This window comes from Cygnus atratus, chromosome 7, assembly GCF_013377495.2.
Source record: "Cygnus atratus isolate AKBS03 ecotype Queensland, Australia chromosome 7, CAtr_DNAZoo_HiC_assembly, whole genome shotgun sequence".
NCBI classification, from domain to species: Eukaryota; Metazoa; Chordata; class Aves; order Anseriformes; family Anatidae; genus Cygnus; species Cygnus atratus.
The window spans coordinates 32,787,548-32,806,746 of NC_066368.1; the positions used below are offsets into that span (position 1 = coordinate 32,787,548).

The following is a 19,199-nucleotide window of genomic DNA, read 5'->3' on the forward strand; positions in this document are numbered from 1 at the left end:
CTGCAAGGAAAACAAAAGTCAGAACAGGAGTTGTGATCTAGAAGTCTCCTTCTACTACGAGTAAAATCTTTCTTAGTAGTAACATTGTGCATCTCTAAGCAGCAGTAGTTCCTAGCCTTTCTTCTAGCATCTCTTGTGCCTCCTACCCCTTGCACACCAAAGTAACAATGTGTGTACTGAAAACAAGCGTCAGACAAGCACTCATGTTATGGGTACTCCTTTTCAGTGATAAAAAACAGGGCAAAAAGCCCTCAGACAATTCTTCATTTCTTGAAGCAAACTCTTGGCAGTTTTCTGGCTGCTCTGGATCCCATTCAGAGAAGCTTACCTCCACTTCATCATTTTGTACCTCACTCTTTTTGACACCATCACAAGCAACAGGTACCTAAAACCTAAAAACTAGGACCATGCTTTTGGCTTTTACACCAAAGATGTGAGAGCAGAGTTGATTTAGATTTCTCAATAAAATAAAGAGAAAATCAAAAATCAAACCTCACAAGATGGACTCTAGTCCCATCTTTTAGCCTTTTGAACACCTTCCTCCACCCAACCATTAAATGAAAAAGGAATGACTACAAGGGGGTTAGGAATCTGAATTTTACTATACCGCTGTTATTATAATGCTGTACTTCCCTAACAGGGAAAATTGTCTTGGTATTTGCTCCTGCATACTAGTAATGTGTTACTATTTACATAGAAAAACGTTCTTTACCAATATCAGACACCTTTATACAACACCAGGGCACTTTTTTACTTAAGTAGCTAAACCAAGTAAATCAGCATACTTGAGAAAATGTGCATTAGCATTTAGCTGAATTTTCTGAAACAAAGGTTGGAAGAGAGAGACAAGTGATGTTAACCCTGCAAGGAGACTGGATGGAGTTATCCTTGTTTGCTGCCAGGGCTCATTAGCTCTAGTTCACCACTGATCTTAGGGGCATAATTACCCAGGCAGCTCGGAACATGGTCAGAGACAATACATGGTTCTCTGCCCCGTCTATGAATCCTAGGAGAGCATTTATAAAGTCCGTATCATGCAGTGAATTTGCTAAGCAATCAGCAAAATAGACTTTGCTGCCCTCTACCCTGCAAACTCCTGCTTCTTCCTCCTCCAAAAACAGTCCACCACAAATTTCAGCTGATAGTAAGCATACATGTCCAATTTGCATTTAGTTTTCAAATAAAACTTGGTGAACATACAAATCACTCAAAATCCTTGCTGCTAAGTGCTGTTTCAGGCAATACCAAACAACAGACAACAAAGAGCATAAATATTTGTAGTTAAAATTAGGTCTGTCTGGACAGAAATATTTAAAAGTCAGGATTTCATTAATAATGATGAAATTTCAAAACTTGTGTAACTGATTTAACACAGACCAATGCCAGTCCTCAGTGTTTGTGAAGTTCTAGTTTTTGCCTTCTAGGTTTCATATAGCCAGTATTACTATCCCCCAGGCAACAGCACGAAGCTGCATCAGGGAACGTTCAGGCTAGATGTTAGGAAAAGGTTCTTCACGCAGAGGGGTGTCAGGCACTGGAACAGGCTCCCCAGGACAGTGGTCATGGCACTGAGCCTGCTTTTGGACAGCGCTCTCAGACACATGGTCTGTGTGGAGCCAGGAGTTGGCCTCAACGATCCTTGTGGGTCCCTTCCAACTTGGGATAAGTCTATGATTCTAGTCTCCTAGAAACACGGACATGGTTAAATGTTAATGAAAAACAAACAAACAAAAAACAAAGTGAAGACATTTCATCTACATAAAGTTTTATTATCCTTCAAACTCTGCATATATGCCATTTCTCCAGCCTTAGCAAAGCTCCCCTAGGTAGACAGGCTTTCAGTCAACTGTCTCTGACTGAAAACATCTAGGCTACGTCAGATTTTAGACCCAGCCTTTCATTAATACAGTCAGACACAAAAGGCCAGCTGAAACCCTGACCACCTGAAAGGCTGCAAAGCAACAACAAGGAAGGTTTTCATCAATTATTACATTTGAATAGAGAATCTTTCCTCTGTGCTGATCACTAAATAGTTAACAGGCAATTGAACTGCACGTTCAAGAAACAGATGCATTCTACATTTCAAGCTGTGATCAGAAAAACGTGCAACTATTTTTCTGCTTCTGAAGCTTGTGGTTTTATCTTCTCAGCAGCTTCAAGGACAGATGGAAGGCTGACTTTGTCACCAAATTCTTTCTCACGATGTTCCAGTAGAACACCCTAGTCAAAGACAAAAAAGAGAAATTCACACACTAATCCTGGTCTCTCCACAGATCAACTGACCAGCAACTGAATAATGCCAGAAAATAAACCTCTGGGCTCCCAGGAGGCATGAAAGCCTCCTAGATGGTTTGCAGTACCTGTCTTCCTGCCCCAATCACATATACACCTCCCAGGGTGAATCCTTCGCCTTCCAGGTTACCACTATAGCCATTTTTCCAAGCACGGAAGAAATTTTGCCAGACTCCAAAGCGGAAGAGGCCCGACATCATCATTTTTCTCCTTCGTGGACCATAGAAGCTTCTCTGCAATGAGAAAAAAATAATCTCAAAGTAAAAAGGACTTTTCCTCCCAAATGAAAATCGGGATAACAGACAACCCGGTATCCAAGAAGGGCTGTAACACAGAAAAGATGAAAAGGCAGAACTCAAAAGCTATTTCACCTAAACTAATCTCTTTAACACATGAACGCTTGTGTCCAGACATCCAACCACTGTTACTGCCACCCTTCATGAGTTGCTTTTTTTCAAATGATCCACAGCTATTTAAGCACCACAGACATCTACATCCACATTGCTGAGAACAAGAGTGCTTTGTGATAAACATCTTTTTTCTTATTTCTGAAGTGTGGCAATATAAATGTTGGTCAAGAGGTAACAGTGGTGCCAAGTCGTGAAACTTTAACAGCCATCTGCTTAGTTTGTCTTTTTTTAAAATTATTTCCTTCAAACAGACACAGTGGGGAAGGAAAGCAAATATGCCTTTTAGTTCATTTTGAATATTAGGTATTCTTTTTTCTTCAAAAACCAAGTGATTTTTAAATGGGTCTTTTGAGTTAAGGAGCAAAAAGATCCCTGGTTTTGTAGGACATCAGACTGGCAATACAGCACCTGTCTATGTACTGGGACAAGCCACATACCACAATGTTGAATTACTTGCATCTTTCACCTTCAGACCTTGAGTCATACATTATAAACATCAGCAAGTTACACAGCCAGTGGAAGAAAGGAATAAATATTAATAGGCTATATTGTTTATCTGTTAAAGGGGAGAAATAATCCTGCAAAAACATATTATCAGTGCATAGCTACAGAGCGGTTTGTAAGCTGAGCAGGTTATATATAGAAAAGCAGAGCTAATTAACTTCTTAAACTACAATGCTACTAAACGCTTTTTCATTAAGAACACGTTCTATCTATATCATACAAGCTCTTCAGAGGACATCCGTAAGGTTGTTTTTAAGCAACGTCCCCTGTCCCCCGCCAAAAACCAACACACTGACTTCATTATACCTTTTCATCCAGAAAGATTTCTCCTTTGAAATAATGCTGAAAATCCTCCACTTCAGTCCCTATCTTCTCTTTCACAACTGCATAGAGAGGGACACCCAGCTTGGACAGCTGAGGTTTCAGAGAGGAAAGCTCAGAAGCCTCCTAAAAAAAAACAAAAAAGAACAAACATTTCAGGACGTTAGTTAGAAGTTGGAAGCTAGAAAGCTTCACCTTGAATTCCAGAGCATCAGAAACACGTACATTCTAGCTTGAAGTGCAAAACAAAAACATACCTATGAATCAGACATTTAAGCTAGCTCTACTGCTAGGCAAGTCTTCATTGTGCTTACTGGAATTTTCTTCCCTAGGCAGGGAAAGAGACTTTTGGATCGTTCACTCGATAAAATATTAAAATCCTGGACAATACAGTTTTAATTCAAAGTATAGATTGCCTTGCTTGTGCCGGGCCTTCAACTATTTTTAAGTATTTACAGAACAGTGAAGAGATACTACCTGTGTATCACTTAACTTTCCCAGGCCAGAATTTCACATCCTTTCACACCAAAGCAGAGAAACACATCATTATGAGCCTTTATGCAAAGCACATGAGGGCTCCATGCAGAAGTATAATAAGCAAGTCTAGAGTTAAGTAGTGGGGTGAAAATGCACTCTGTCCTAGATCCCCCTGTGAAAACGATCAGGTCATTTCTTCATATACCTTCAGTATCTCAGAAGCAATAGCACTTTTTGTAGTGTGTAAGCACATAACGGTGTCAGCAGTCATTTGCTGACTTTTTTGTTCTGAAGGAACCCCAGCTCTCAGTTTGAACAGCAGCCTCCAAGGTTTCTCCAATGGAGGAAAGTCGTTTTTTTACTGCACAAAACTCCCAGAAAGAACTCCACACAACAAAAAAGACCATTTACATCAACACCCTCAGCCAACTAATGAAATGCCTTAACTCAAAGGTTTGTAGGATATCTGGAACTTACAAGTACCAAGTAACACACAGATAGGGGTTAACAGAGAAGACAAAAGACATTAGAGAAAGACACCAGTAAGTGAAAGGATAGGCAGAACATTCCAGTTCACTACTCTTGATCTTTTTCAGAGGAAATGAGGAAGGATGAATCAGCATCACAAGCAAACAGTGAATAGTAAAGTGTGATACTTAAAGGATCATAGCTTAGGCTTGTTAGAACTTTCCCCTATTTTCTGATCTTAAAGACTTGCTAATTATTTTCTGTTTTCCTCAAACAAAATGCCTCATGATCCTCCTAGAAGGGAGGTTAATAGCAATTTTATCTGGATTTTTTTATACAGTTCAAAATTCTCATAATCAACAAAAATCTGTATTGTGACATAAGCGTACACGTCTGAAAAAATGATGTTCCAGGCTAGGGAAGTAGGGCTCCCTGTAGGATCAGAAATCACCATCTCTGGTGAGATAAAGATACCATGAAACCCTGATTATCCTTTTGTGTTTTGGAGAAAGGCATTTCAGCAATTTAGTGTGGGGGGCAGCAGGGGTTGTGTCTCCTTCATTTACAGGGAAGGGAGAGAACAAAAACAAAGTAAAGACATAGTTAAGTTTTAAAATGATACAGCAACAGGAAGCAAAACAGCCTCTTTTTGTGGGCAAATTACAGCATGTAACAGCTGCACAGTTACTGTCCTTATCATGGAGCTGCGACCATTTCATCCAGTCCATGAGACTGTTTTTCTTGCATTTGTTAAAAACAGACAAGTGCATCCTGGCAGAATACTTCCTCCCTCCATCAGGGCAAGGACAAGTTATAAGATCAATTCCCATTCTGTTTTGTCTCTCTCCTAGTTCAGCTATGGCTCTTCTGCTACTTTAGACTGCTTGAGTTGCATTTCACCTACAATATTTAGCAAGCCCATGGAACTTTTGCAACGGCTGGAGCACATGGCTGGATCCAGACTATGAGTAGTAGAACTACTGTACTGTTGAACATATGCTATCGTAATAATAAAAAAGGAATCTGATGATTTAGGATAGAGATGATAAAGATAAATGACTCCCTATTTAAGTCTACAGCCCTCAGAAGTTCTCAAAGGTACAAAGAAATAATTTCAGTAGGATTTGTGACATTACTTTGCAGTGGATTAATGGAAACGTCCTCACCACTGGTACCAGCTCAGCGATCGATAAAGTAGTATGGCCATTTTTCAAACCCATCTCTGTGTCCAGGGACATACACGTACCTTCTTGGTGCAGTCAACAAGGACAAAGTTCAACATCCTTTCCAAAGCGTAAGATAGTGGGAAACAACTGTAGTTTGTCTCTTGCAAAAAAATAAAAACCTACAGCCTCCAGATGAACAGATATGGCAAGTCACCTGTATCGAACTATTCTAGCAGCTCAAAGGCAGTGACAATGGGGAAAGAAGTAGTTTACATACTATGGAGAAACCTTGATAAATAAACAAGGACAACTTTCTCAGCAGAAAGGCAAGAGTGAACTCACAAAATGATTTGAGTATACAGCAATCTAAAGTAACTTTAGCTTAGAGAATTAAAAATCTTTTTCAAACATTTTCACCATTAAAATACAAAGCAATTATTTGTCATAATTAGCTGAGCAGTACAGCGACTGCCTCTGTTAAGAGTTTGAAGTTTTGAACCAAAAGCAAGAAATAGAAAATTAAAATTTCTCCCTTCCTATTTTTTTCCTGCATGAAAAAAAAAAAATCAGTTCTTTAAAATGGTCTCTTTACTACAACTTAGGAAGTTAGCTTTAAAAATAAAAACAACCAACCATTAATGAATTCCCATCTAACTCTATCCAAAAGTCACAGAGACAGGCACCCAGCACATTTTCTTCCTGTCTACACTACACCTGTTCATAGAACAGAGTACTTTAATCTCTAACCTTTCGTAAGTCTTACACATACTTAAGTGGTTATTACTGATGGGAGCAGATCCTTTAATTAAGCGGTTACAATATAAATTACCCCATTTTATGGAGTAGTGAGTAACAACATAATAGCTATTTTCCCCCATAGCTATGAGAAAAATAATGGCCAAGGCGCAAGTTATGGCTGTTTCCAGGCACATTTTACATTCAAATTTCATTTCAAGTGTCGCCTCTCACCTCCAGCCAAGAAGCCTAATGCCAACTTAAGGATCTCAATCTTGTTTCTCAACCCACCTTGTTATGAACCAGTACCAGTTTGCATACAGAGTCTGTGACGAAACATGGAGTTTCTGCAACACATTCTCTTTCAGACTCCTTACCTTCCTGCCTCCCCTTCAGCACCCAGAACAGTGAGGGACTCCCCTTCATATGCCCTCTTTTTTTTTTTTCCTGATGAGCTTTCTCTGATGAATTTCTGCCAGTCCTATCTTTGTCTGTTTTTGACTAGAGATTACCTGGCTCACAGGATTTATTTTGGGCATATGGAATATGACTATCTCATAAGACTGATTACTAACTGTATTTTGGGTAGTCTCCACTTCTAATTACTGTGGACTACATCCCTGGCAGATGTAAAAACATCAGGCACCAGTTGCCTTCAAAAGGAAAATACTCAGGACCTAGACTATACAAACTTGCTGCAAAGAAAACTGAAACTAAATATGTTGTTAGCTGGTGAACGGTTTGTGCTAGAAAACAAGAAACTTTCAGAAACTCCAGATGTATCTGATGACTGTCCCATTCATCCCCTCCCTTTATTTAAAGGAAATATACACAAGTAGAACTTAATTGCTCTTAATTGATCCCCAAACCCAACAAGTACCTCTCTGCACAAAAATCATCCAGGTCTTCGCACAGCCATGATCACTGCACCGTTCTTCTTCCATAGTTCTCCTGCTTTCAAAGTTCTTTGTTCTGTTTATACAGGAGAAATAGCATCAGCAATAATTATCAACCACTCTTATTTATAATGATTAATGCTTTGAAGACTAACATAAAGCACTGCAGAGAACTCCACATTCACATACAGTTATATTACAGAAATTTTCTGTGTGCCTAACAGAATATTACATGCTTTATTGATTTTTTGGTGTGTGTCATGTTTCACCAACTGAATTACAATTTAAAATAGACCTTTCAGAAAGACGATTTAAAATAGACCTTTCAGTTGTAGCTGGCTTTCCTTCACCAGAATCATCTGCTAGCGAGGATATCCAACTACTTCCTGTAACTAGGAAAGACTAAGAAAAACCGTCTAGATTTCTAATGTGACCTGTGTGAAATCTTCTATCCCCTACAGAAAACCTCCAGTTAGGGAACATTAATCCTTCTAAACATACTTCACTCTTCTTCAGTGCTTCCAGCCCAAGCCTTACAGAGGGGTTCTTATATAAGCCCACTTATCAAAGAATGAGGTCTCAAACATCCAGAGTCTTACCTGATCCCAAAGTTTTTAGCTCAATCTCCTCCAAAAACTCCAACGTAGCCTTTTCTGGCTTGGACAAAAATAAGTCTGTGTTAGCAAGGACAATCCCTGTTACAGCTGCACCAATGGCTCCAAGACCAACAGACCACAAGCCCATGGTGAAGATTCCAAAGTCAGGTAGAAAGGACATCTCTGGAACAGGAAACAAGAAAGCAGCTCTAACACTGAACACTGATGATGCCATACAAGGAGGAAATGGATTAAAAGAACAACTAAAAACTCACATGGATATTTTGGGGTTGACTGAAGATGATCTGTATGTCTATTAGTGTCCTGACCTGGGTTTCAGGTTTCATCACAGTTCTGCTCCTGGCCCACACCAAAAACATCACAAGGTAATCTTACCTTTTTCTGGTACCAGATTGGCAAGAACATTAGTGATTGAAGTGCTCAAAATACAATGGGGAGGAAGGGGACAGAAGCATATATGGGTAATACAGAACCTTTAATAAGATGATCTCTATGTTAGCCAGTACCTTCAATTACTACAGTAGGACAGTGGTTTCTTTTTTTTTTTTTTTTTTAAAGTGTTTGTAAACATATTTTTTCCTATTTTAAACAGTGCATTTTACAAACATACCAAAGAAGACTTTAAAAAAAACCTCCATGCAGCTCAGCATAACTGGTAATCTTTCCTGTTCCCTACAGTTCCACACTACAACCAAAGCAGGCACAGGGCTGAAATCAGAGCTCAGACGGTATCCCTGCACACAAAAATATGTAGGCTTGCAACCTTTTTATTAGGCACAGCGATCTGACATTACAGACATGTTCTAGACAGCACCTTTTATATGCAGACCAACTTCCCGCTCTTTCTAAAGCGGATCGTGTAGAAATCTCATCAGGAACAAACAAGTTAAACTCACACCCATCAGTTAGAACGGATAACTTTGCAAGAGAAGCCATTACATGTGCTGGCTCATGATTTAAAAGTACAAATGCTGCTTGTTATTACCAGTGATTGGTTTGGTAGCTTTTTTTTAAAAAAAAAAAAAAAAAAAACGAGCAGCCATGCTTCTCACAAAAGCCTTCAAAACTCAGTCCTGACCCTTGCACAAGTTTCACAAGCCTGGAGAGGGCTGACAGCCACCTTCCAGTGAGGCAGTATCAGTTCTGCGGTGCAGGAACGCAAGCTTAGCCCTGCCTAGGGGTCAAAATTCAAGATCCAACTGCGAGCAATAACTGGTACAAAAGTCACTGAATTTTGGCAGTATAAGAAGTCACTGCCTGTCCACATCACAGCAGTTATGTGTTATAAAGGGCTGCAGATTTATTTCCTAAGTCACCCAACTTCAGTATTGCACAAATATTTTCCAGAGCCATCTGCAAAACCCCATTCCTTAATATACTGCTTTGCTGAGCATTACTGCCTGTATATATAGTTCTGTTCAGAAGAGATTTTCTTCCCCATAAATACAGGAAAAATATCACTGTTTTGAATTGCGACTAGCAATAGACCAGAGACACGCATCATCTTTATCCCCACAGCCATCTTTTGTGTCAGAGACACATTGCCCAGAATTTTCCAGGAAAAAATCTCCTTAAAAACTACTTCCATCCTTAAAGCTAGTTCCAGAATAATACTGATGACCAAATGCAACCAACTACCAATCTGCAGAAATTGTTAGAAGCACTGAATAAAGTTTTATTTTGTTTTGCTTCTAACACCATACTTGGTGCCAAGGAAGACCTTATCGCAGTATCTAGAAACGTGAGCAATCCAAGATCCTGAGCAGGAAACAAGGGCAGTTTACACAAACATACTGCAGATAAGAGAACTTCTTCTCAATTTCACCGCTTATTTCTAACACAGGGAACCCTTCCTTGTCCTTATCTCCTTTGCCTACATAAGTTTTTCAGGCGTAAAGTCATACTGTAACAACAACATGTTAATATCTGCCTGTAACTCGTATCAGAGACCATTCTAACCCCAGCCTTTGGAATGACCAAAATGGAAAGTGTGCTGCTGTAATGCACCAGAATCCTTGCGTTAAAACTTAAAATCTCCTTGGCATACCCAAAAGGCTAGAGCCCTGTACTCTCCCAGCATTGGTTGTCCTACTATTCCTTCCAAACTTCTCTGACCAAGACCTGTTTTTCCTCTTCATTCTTAGATACAAGAAGAGAGGGCAATAAATACCAAGCATTATTGCCATGCACGTTTCATTTATATACTAAAATGCTGCCAAGTTGTTGGCAATTGACAAATGAGCAACTTCTCACACAGCTTTTCATTTCCGTTGGTGTTATTGTCATTGTTAGCATTATTAGCATTGCTGAAAGCCAGCTCCACTATTATTTTACATCCACTCAGTTGTAGCCGCGATAAAGAAATTGTTAATCTTAGCTCATCTCTTCAGTCTAATTGGGCACAGCTCACTGACAAAAGAAAATTTACTAAATGCGCCAATCTTTTGCTATTTCACTAAACAGGGACACGGGAGAAGCGGCTCTACAGGGATACCGAAATCCCCCCCTGCCAAGCAAGCACCACAGTGAGCCGCTCTGAACAATCCACACGGGAAAGAGCAGCCGGGATTATTAAAAACCCGCTGCCCAGGCAGCTGGAGCCCCGACACATCCCTTGCACCGCTCTGCAAGCGAGGAGCCCACAGCACCACCAGCAGGGCGGGGCCAGCCACCAGCTTCCCCCCTTCTGGGGTGCAGCTTCCGAAGCAGCAGGTAACCCCAATTCCCCACCATCCCTCCGGCCCGACCACCACCCGGCGAGAGGGCAGGACGGGGCTCCCCAGGACCCCCCCAAGCCCCCCGTGTGCGCACTCACCCGGGGAGCCTCCGCTGCGGCCGGGGGGAGCTGGGGGCGCTCCGCCGCTGCAGCCGCCGCCACCCGCAGCACTGAGCGCCGCAGCCGCCCGGCCGCGGGTAGGAAAGAGCAGAGCTGCCCAATCCGCTGCCAGATCGCTTGGAGAGACCTCAACCGGCCCCCCCCCCCTTTTTTTTTTTAAACTGAACCCATGCTTACCCTCTTCATAGGGAGGGTGGGTGTAAGGAACAGGAGGGAGTGCAAGCTTTCTTGAGGCTGAGAACGCAGTGCTAAGCTCTAAATTCTGAAGCGGGGGTTTTGTTTGTTTGGATTTTTTTTCCTGTAGAACCATGCATTTTTACAATAAATATTTTGCTTATATTTCAGTCCATTCTACTTTAACACTCCCCAACCCCCCAGCATACCCAAACAGCTCTAGAAACAATTAAACCATCACACTGTTGGAAACAAGTTTCAATAGAGAGGCTATATTGGTGAATTAACTCAGTGTTAACGTAGTTTACCAGCATGTTACCAGCTTTCACGGTAACATCCCTTCACTGAAGAGCATCATTTTCTCTGCAACTATCAGACCTGCACGCTCTCAACTCTGCTAACTTCTCCAGGTCTCAAAACCTCCAGAAGTGGATGCGCACTTCTCTTTACAGAGATGAGAGACTAAAGAGGGGGGGAAAAAAAGGGGAAAAACATCTTTTTGTGTGTTTTTGTGGTGGCCACAAGAGATCTCCAAGATAACAGTGACTTGTTTTCTGGTCTGTCAGTACTCAGCTAACCAAAATTTAAACAAGCTAAGTCTTAATCCTGCTCTAAGTGCCAGTTGATGGTCTTCACTTGTGTCAAGACAACCAATTAAAACATGGCTCTCTAGATGCCTCATTTCCCTCCCACCCACAACTAGAGAAAAAAATGTCATTAAGAAGATAGCTATCCTTAAACATTTATTTTAGCAGTGTAAACAGGACCCATTGCAGCTGTGACAAAAAATACTGGAAAGTCCGTGTATTCGAGTTGTCAGTAAAAGTCACGGTAGCACAGACTTTCTTGCATACTTTTCCTAAGAATACAGCTGAGCAAAAGTGGAAACATTCAACCAGCACCATCACAAGCCAGACTGCACTAGTACATAGCCCCTAGCCTAATGTCTTTCACCAGTTGTTTTTGGCCACTGCTTTTTCATCCCTTCTCTTCCCTCCCATCTTGAGCCTAAAAATCTTTCAGAGCTTTGTCACAACTTGCATATCTGAAACACAAATTGAGCTGATGATTTTTTATGAAACATTCTCCCCACAAATGAGTCATCAGGTTGCAAATATCTTTGTAATTAACTCCTTTTAAAGAAAATTTACAATTCACAATAACCCGGTGACATGCTCATTGGAATTTGATGAGCTTTTAAATACCCTTAAGGATTGCAAAATAGAGCAACCTATCTCACTTCAAAATCAGCTCTGCTTTACCCAGGGATTGGACTAGAGAACCTCGAGAGGTCCCTGCCAACCTAAATCAGTCACCCTTTAAACACCAAAATCAATGAACAAAGCAACCTCCTAACATTTTTGAAGGCAAGAATGTTCTTTTTTTTTTTTCTCAACTCCCCCCCCCCCCTTCTTTTCTTTCTGTCATTGTAAAGATCCTGCAAGAAATCATTCCTTGTGTCAAGAGCAGCTGTCATCTTTTCAGGCTTCTTCCCAGCCTGCCCATTTCGTTACCGATCTCAGCACAACATTGCACTGGGTCCCAGCTGAAGAAAAAATCACTGTGTCAAGCAAGCAAACCATACTCCTTCGAGAGGAAGTTCGTTGTTAAACCATATAACCTGCCCCATTCTGAGAACGTTTTTAAAGAAATCCAACATCTCGACTACACTTTCCTTTTGAGCAAGGGAGAGCTCTCATGCTCTTCGGAAATCTTCCATCTTGTGAGGGGCATTCAGAGGGAGCTCAATGTTGGCTCTGCGATGACAAATCTCTGCTCAAGCAGCGAACTAGAGACGCCACGCAGATGGGAGGCAGCACTGAAGCACAGTCCCACAGAGGCACCATGTGAGGATACTACAGGCTGAATTCGCTGCTGGGGGCCACAGCTGGACAGCCGCATACTACGGGAGGCTGCAGAGGTGGGGAATGCCACCAGCCCCACCGGCTGCACACCACCGCTCAGCAAGCCCGCAGCGCACGCTGCATGCCTGGCAAAGGGGTTCTCGGGTTTCAACCCTGCAGTAAATACTAAATATTAAGTTACATTTCCCCCCTTTTTCGCCTTCCTAGGCCTTAACTGTATTTTAACCTTCACGCTCCTCACATTACAAGGAAATTGTAATTACTCGTTGCTGAAAGCACGACCACAGGCTAACCGACAGCCGCTCCCATTCCAGCCCAGGGGCAGCGGCACTGCGCTGCCGACAGCACGGGCGGTGCCCGGCGAGCACCTCCCCGTGCCCCCAGAGCGGGTCAGGCAGCACCGGGGACAGCCCGCAGGGACGCCCCGGGCATTTCCGAGCCTGCGCAGGGCGAGCACGCCAGGCACCGAAGCCGTCGCCGCCCCGCCGTGCCTACTTACGGGCTGCCCACGCCTCGCCGCCGCCGCCGGGCACGGGGCGGGCAGCTCAGCGCCGCGGACCCCGTCTCGGTCCCCGACCCCCCGGCGGCAGCAACGGGACCGAGGGCACAAGGCAGCGGCCAACCCCAAGCGCGCCCCCGAAGGTCCCGTGCCCGCGCTCCCGCTGCCAGGCCCCGCCCCTAACCCCCCCCTTCTCCTCGCTCGGATCGTGGCCAAGCCGTGGGGGTCTGTCCCCCACGACATAAGCATTAGGTGCTGTGTTTAAATGCTCAGGAGGCGGACAGACCGCGGGTGAAGCCCGCAGGCCACGGAGGCGGTGACCTTACCATGGGAGCAGTACAATTAATGGAGCACTTAGAGGGCCTCGATAGATATATATAAATATACCGCACTCAAGAACAGACTTGCTCAGATAAGCCAGCCAGTAACAACATGTCACAACACCACTTAGGGAACGCACTCTTCGGTTGCTCGTGGTCATTAGGCACCACTCCAGTCAGCAGCCCTGAGGACTTGCCTTTGCTGTCCTGGGACTATTTCCTGAGGGTTCTCGTTAACCTGGTTAAACAAGAAAGTACTAACGATGGCAGCACAACCTGGCCTGTAACACAGCAGCACTTCAGGAGAATGGACTTAATCCCTCCATGGATGGTACCAGAGGGCCTACATGCCAAATGATCAAAAGTCACCATTTCTCAGCATGTTCCAAAGTCATCCTGACCCAGCAGCTTCTCTTACCTGGGAGTTGCCAGTCAGACCCATGCAACTTACCCCTTGAGGGTTTCTGGAAATGCTAACTGTATTTATCATCAGTGCAAAGCTTGGCTTTATGGGGAACCTCACACAAACCAAGGTCCCTGCTAACTGGAGGCAACAGCACTGCCACAGTCCTGACCTAGCACAGACCGAGCTGTGCTCACTGGGATGCACCAGGAGCCACCACCCAACACCCACCTGAGCACCCTGGGGTGCTGCCACAGAGGTGTGCTGTGTCTCAGCCCTGCTCCTGCAGCACAGCATCACTGGACAGCAGCGCTCAGCCCTCCTGCCCCATCACATTGCCCTGCTTAACAGAGTCACTCAGACACATCTATCAGCAATTTAAAAAAGAACCTAAGGAAAATTCGAGGTGGGAACAGCATTACCGGACTGCCTGAGATCAAGCACTAGGGAGTCTGGTAGGACTGCAGGGTTTGGGGTTGCTTAATTTCCTCGGAAATGTAAAGAACTTGTATTAGCAAAATAACAGCAAATAATCTCAATGATAAATTTCAGCGAAGGCACTCTACTTTGTCTCCTTAACTAGCACAGGAAGGTTCTCTGTAAACACCAAACATGCTGAAATGGCTTTCTTGCTCTTTGTGAAAAAGAATCAGCACTAAAATATATGCATCTTTGTCACTGTGACACAACACTCTTTGGGAAAACAGCATTATGACAAAAAGTGTGATGGACAAATTCGGTCAACCATCATCATATAATTAAAACCCTAGCTTCTGCAGGCTGTCAGCATTCTTTTCTTCTGAATTTTATAATGGCCGTAGCTCCAGCTGTCAACATTTGGCAATGGTAGAATTGTAGCTCCCATTATTTTTGTTGCCATGGTGAGCATGCAACAAACTTTTTTTCTTAATGATCCTTCTGCACATTACACCTCTAACAGTCTGGCAGCTGGCCTCTATTTAGAGAATAGAGGGAATTTAGGGAATAGCTGGCCTCAAGGAAAAAGAGCTATCACAAGATGAAAGCATCTTATTCTTTTCTCCAAGTAGAAGTCCCTGACAAGCAGTTGCAATAAGCAGTTAATCAGAGAAGCGACTCTGACTTCATTTATCCTTATTATAACAAGAAAACACAATGCAGAAAAATCTAAGCCCACACACCTGGGATCAATCCAGAAAAATCTTCCTGCTTTAATTTATAAAGCAGTGAACCCCTTGAATGCATGCACACTTCTAGTAGATACAGAACTCAAATATAAATAGCATCATGAAAATACTTTAATCTAGCATCCTCTAAGTTTCCAGACGCTCACATTCCAGGAAAAGTTACTGTGTTGTGTGAGTGGAGTTAAAGCAGCAATTCTTTGTCCTCATTAGATACCACTGCCTTCATTACTTTAGAAAGGTAGTGGGGTTTTGGCAGAAAAGCTGAATGGGAAGTTAACTTTGTTTTTGTCTTCCCCTCTCAATAATTTAGTTTGTCCATACAACTATTCAGATGTTAATTGCACATTTTTCCTGTAAATAAAAGTCTGACACACACTGAAAGAATATTTCACAGAGCAATAGGCACCAACATTTTCTAGTTCTTGGGTACTGAATAATGCTCTTAAAAAGCACATACTGTTCCTGCTTTCATAATTCACTTGCATAGCAGTTATACAGCAGAATGAGTATCATTCTGCAAACCGTGTATGTAATTAAGTTTCACTAGCATGCCAGTACATATGTCATCTGGCATGCACTGTATCAGTATGCTAAAACATGATCCTAGCATTACGAAACTTTCAATTCATGTACAGAATGACAAAGCTGTGTGCTACTTCAGAAGTTAATTATTTCTGTTTCTTGTTGGTTCATGCTTCTATAGATCAGTTTTAGATCAAGGGCGTTGTTAGATAAAATGGGTTATATAAAAGACCTTTTCTATCAGGAAATACGGGATCTCAAATGCAATGGGGTAATAGCAGTGGGCAGGATCTAGGTCCTATGACTGTGGAAGGATTTCCAGACTAATTAAGTCTGGACCAATATGCACATGTACAAAAATACAGCTTGAACTTTTCACCCATTTCCTTCTGAGGGCATATCTACACAGATGCTGACACAGGTTTCAAACAGACCAGGCAGTAGTCATCTCACTTGGAGGATGTACATACTGACACAGTGCTTGCTTTCAACCCCATCCTGATTCTTGGGAAAGAAAAACAATCTATCAACAGCCTGGACACAGACCACAGACTTATCTCAAGTTAGATCAGTGCATGGTAGTCACTGAATAAACCAAAGGACCTGCAGGTCTTTTGAATGTTTCATTCAGATGAGCACTTCATAGTGGGGAAAAAAAAAAAAGACTGGTGCAACACCATCCATCTAGACAAGAACAGGAAGAAAGAATTAGTAAGTCTTCTTAAAGGGTATACAGATGCATATACAAATCTCTTTTGGCAACAGCCTAATAAACACTGAATCACAGAAAAGCCTATCAGTTACTACAATAGGTAACCAACGCCTCTGGAAAAAGCTGATGAGGTCATTAAACCTTCTGTGTTTTTCAGTCCAGTAACTTCACACCAGACTGACTTTGCATTGAGCCCCTTTTTATATCACCTTTCTTCAAAAAAGAGTTTTCTTTAAGGTATGTTTTACATAATTACCATTCATGAAGCTCCCTCCACTTTCTACTCATTTACTGTGTTGGCTCCAGCTAGCTTTATGAGTACTTTATGAGTACTGAGATGCTCTGTTGTAAGGGTAACCTCCTGAACAAACATTAACCTTTCAAACACAAGCTCAGAAGCAACAGATACAGGAGTCACCTGCTCCCACAAAAGCAGGCACTCATGGGAACAAAGAGGAGCATTCAATCGATCCAGTAACTCAGGCACACAGTTGAAACAGTCAAATACAGTAATAAGGAATTACAGAATTTATGACTGAGAAAGAAGTAAAGCACCATCTCAGAAACATCAGTTAAGTTCACCTACTATGGAAAAATTTTCCTTAAACTTAAGTATTACAGAAGATGTGAAGATACAGTGAAACAGTTTCAATACTGGCAAAATCATTGCCTCAGTGGAGAACCCATCCTATGCTATGAATAGGACAATCCATTGCTCATACAAATATACTTGTGAGCTTACATGAAATATGCCTTTTTTTTTTTTGCATTGCTTAGTGTAATTAAAGCAAAATTTAATCTAGGTGGCCTGTAGTTTACTTATCTTGTTTACTTAAGTGCTACCTGTACCATGTTTCTATTACATTTTTAAAGTCTTCTCACATTAGGTAGGACATTGAGGTCAAGTAAAAATTGGCTACTACCTACTACTCTGGTTATGAGAATAGTGATCAAGCTTCTGGCCCTACAGGCAAAAACAAGCTCTTGAGCATCCCAAAATACCCACACTGATACCACTGAAAAGGCAGTAACTCTGTATTTGAGAGATCAAGGCATTGGAGGAAAATAGTTATTCTGCAGCAGTCCTGGTTAACTGCCCACTACTACCTGATTTCTGTTAAAATCCCAACACTCGAAACTGTTTCTATGCTTTCTCTTTCAAGTTGTTGGGACAAAATTGACAGGTTTCATTCTTTACTATAAACTTAAAGTCTAATAATCTTGCAATCTATACAAGTCATTAGTAAGGCCAAGGCTGCTTCTAATACTAATAGATCTAAAAGTGCCCTACATTGTCCTTAAGACAGCTCATCTCAACATTCAGTCAATTTATTTCATAAAGTTGGTTACATATACCTAGCAATAGTAGTATAATTTCTTTTAATATATGCACTTACGCAAAGCTTGGAGGTGGCCAATTTGTAAGGTTTAATATAATCTGTTGATTTAGCTGTTATCAAAAATTGTTCAAGAACTAAAGAACAGAATGGGGCTTTCTATAACAAATCTAGGCTTCTCCAGTAGCAGATGAGCAGCTCTTAATATTTAAAATCTGGGACAAAATTTCCGTGACCTCTTCTGTTAAATAAGATCTAGGTTAGAAAAGCAAAACAAACCTACTATGAAAAGCTTTGATGTCAATCTGGGTCATTTTGACAGAACTTGTCTAGGAATCAAATAAACACCCCAACAAACCTCAGCTGTAACTCCTAGTTGTAAGGTAGCAATGATCAGGGTGCAGTAAGCTTCTCATCCTGAAGAGGTACAGCCACACATTAACCATAGCCTTAGAGGTAAACTCTTAATCTTCTTATCACACTGAACTATTTGTATGTGCAACTTTCTTCTGCTAAAGCAAAACAAGCATGTTTTATTCTCACACTGTTTCAACACTGCGAATCTGTATTTTACATTAGCAATTATCCTTTGTCTCCACACAACACATCAACATAGGCAAGCTCACAAACTATTTCTAATGTATTCTTTCCATCGTGAACTTTTTAAGTGGTTGTGCTCATCTTTGGGAATGTGCTGTGTCTATTGACATCTATAAAGTTTAATTTTCTTTGGTAACTTTCACTACAACTTGAAAGAAAAGCAATATAGCTAAGCACACAATGTCCATTCATCCAGCATCTTAAATGACTTTAAATGACAACTTAAATTGACAGGGATGTATATCATGCATAAAAATTAAACAGGAAAATGTTCCACTAAACAACATACATTTCACATCCACAGTATTTCTTCTGATCCATTTTTTTTTTAAAACATGCATTCATACACCTTTAACAGGGATGTGAAGAACTTCCTGCAACATTTCCAGCAGAATATGTAATTAAACATCAGGCTTTCCTCATAGATCCAAGCTACTTAGTATGTTACTCTTTCTGATGATAAGGGTTTAGTCACTGATCCAGAACTTAAAAATTCAAACAGACTGTATATTGTCCTGCCAATATTCAGTAGTGGCCTGAACATTTTGTTCATAAGGTAAACCTGGTCAACTGTAGCCATTGCTTTAAGGAATGTATACAGCTTTCTTTCCTGATTAAAAAAGCCAATACTGTCTCCTTTAGAAACATTTGCTTTAAACATTTTTCCTCCTATATCCACTGTGACTTGCATTACTGCTTAAATTGTCAGTCTTAAGTGCAGCAAATACTAAAAATAGTTGGTAATAGGGGTAAAATTCAGGTACTTGAGGACACATCATTTTACTGAATTAAAAACAGGCATAATTTTAATGGATTTGTTTTTGTTTGCTGATCTTGATTTAGCTAGGATTATATTTGGGTAATAACCAGTTGGCAGCG

General features: G+C 41.5%; 1 protein-coding gene across 1 annotated transcript; it reads right to left on the reverse strand.

Annotated features, from left to right (window-relative positions):
- Positions 1-1,748: 1,748 nt before the first annotated feature.
- Positions 1,749-10,851, reverse strand: PRXL2A (peroxiredoxin like 2A). The gene is made up of 6 exons (XM_035541273.2): positions 10,702-10,851; positions 7,869-8,048; positions 7,254-7,345; positions 3,513-3,653; positions 2,361-2,525; positions 1,749-2,220 (listed from the first exon to the last, which is right to left on the reverse strand). Exons 2-6 carry the CDS (start codon positions 8,044-8,046, stop codon positions 2,110-2,112), a joined length of 687 nt encoding a protein of 228 aa, XP_035397166.1. The 5' UTR covers positions 8,047-8,048; positions 10,702-10,851; the 3' UTR covers positions 1,749-2,109.
- Positions 10,852-19,199: the final 8,348 nt, after the last annotated feature.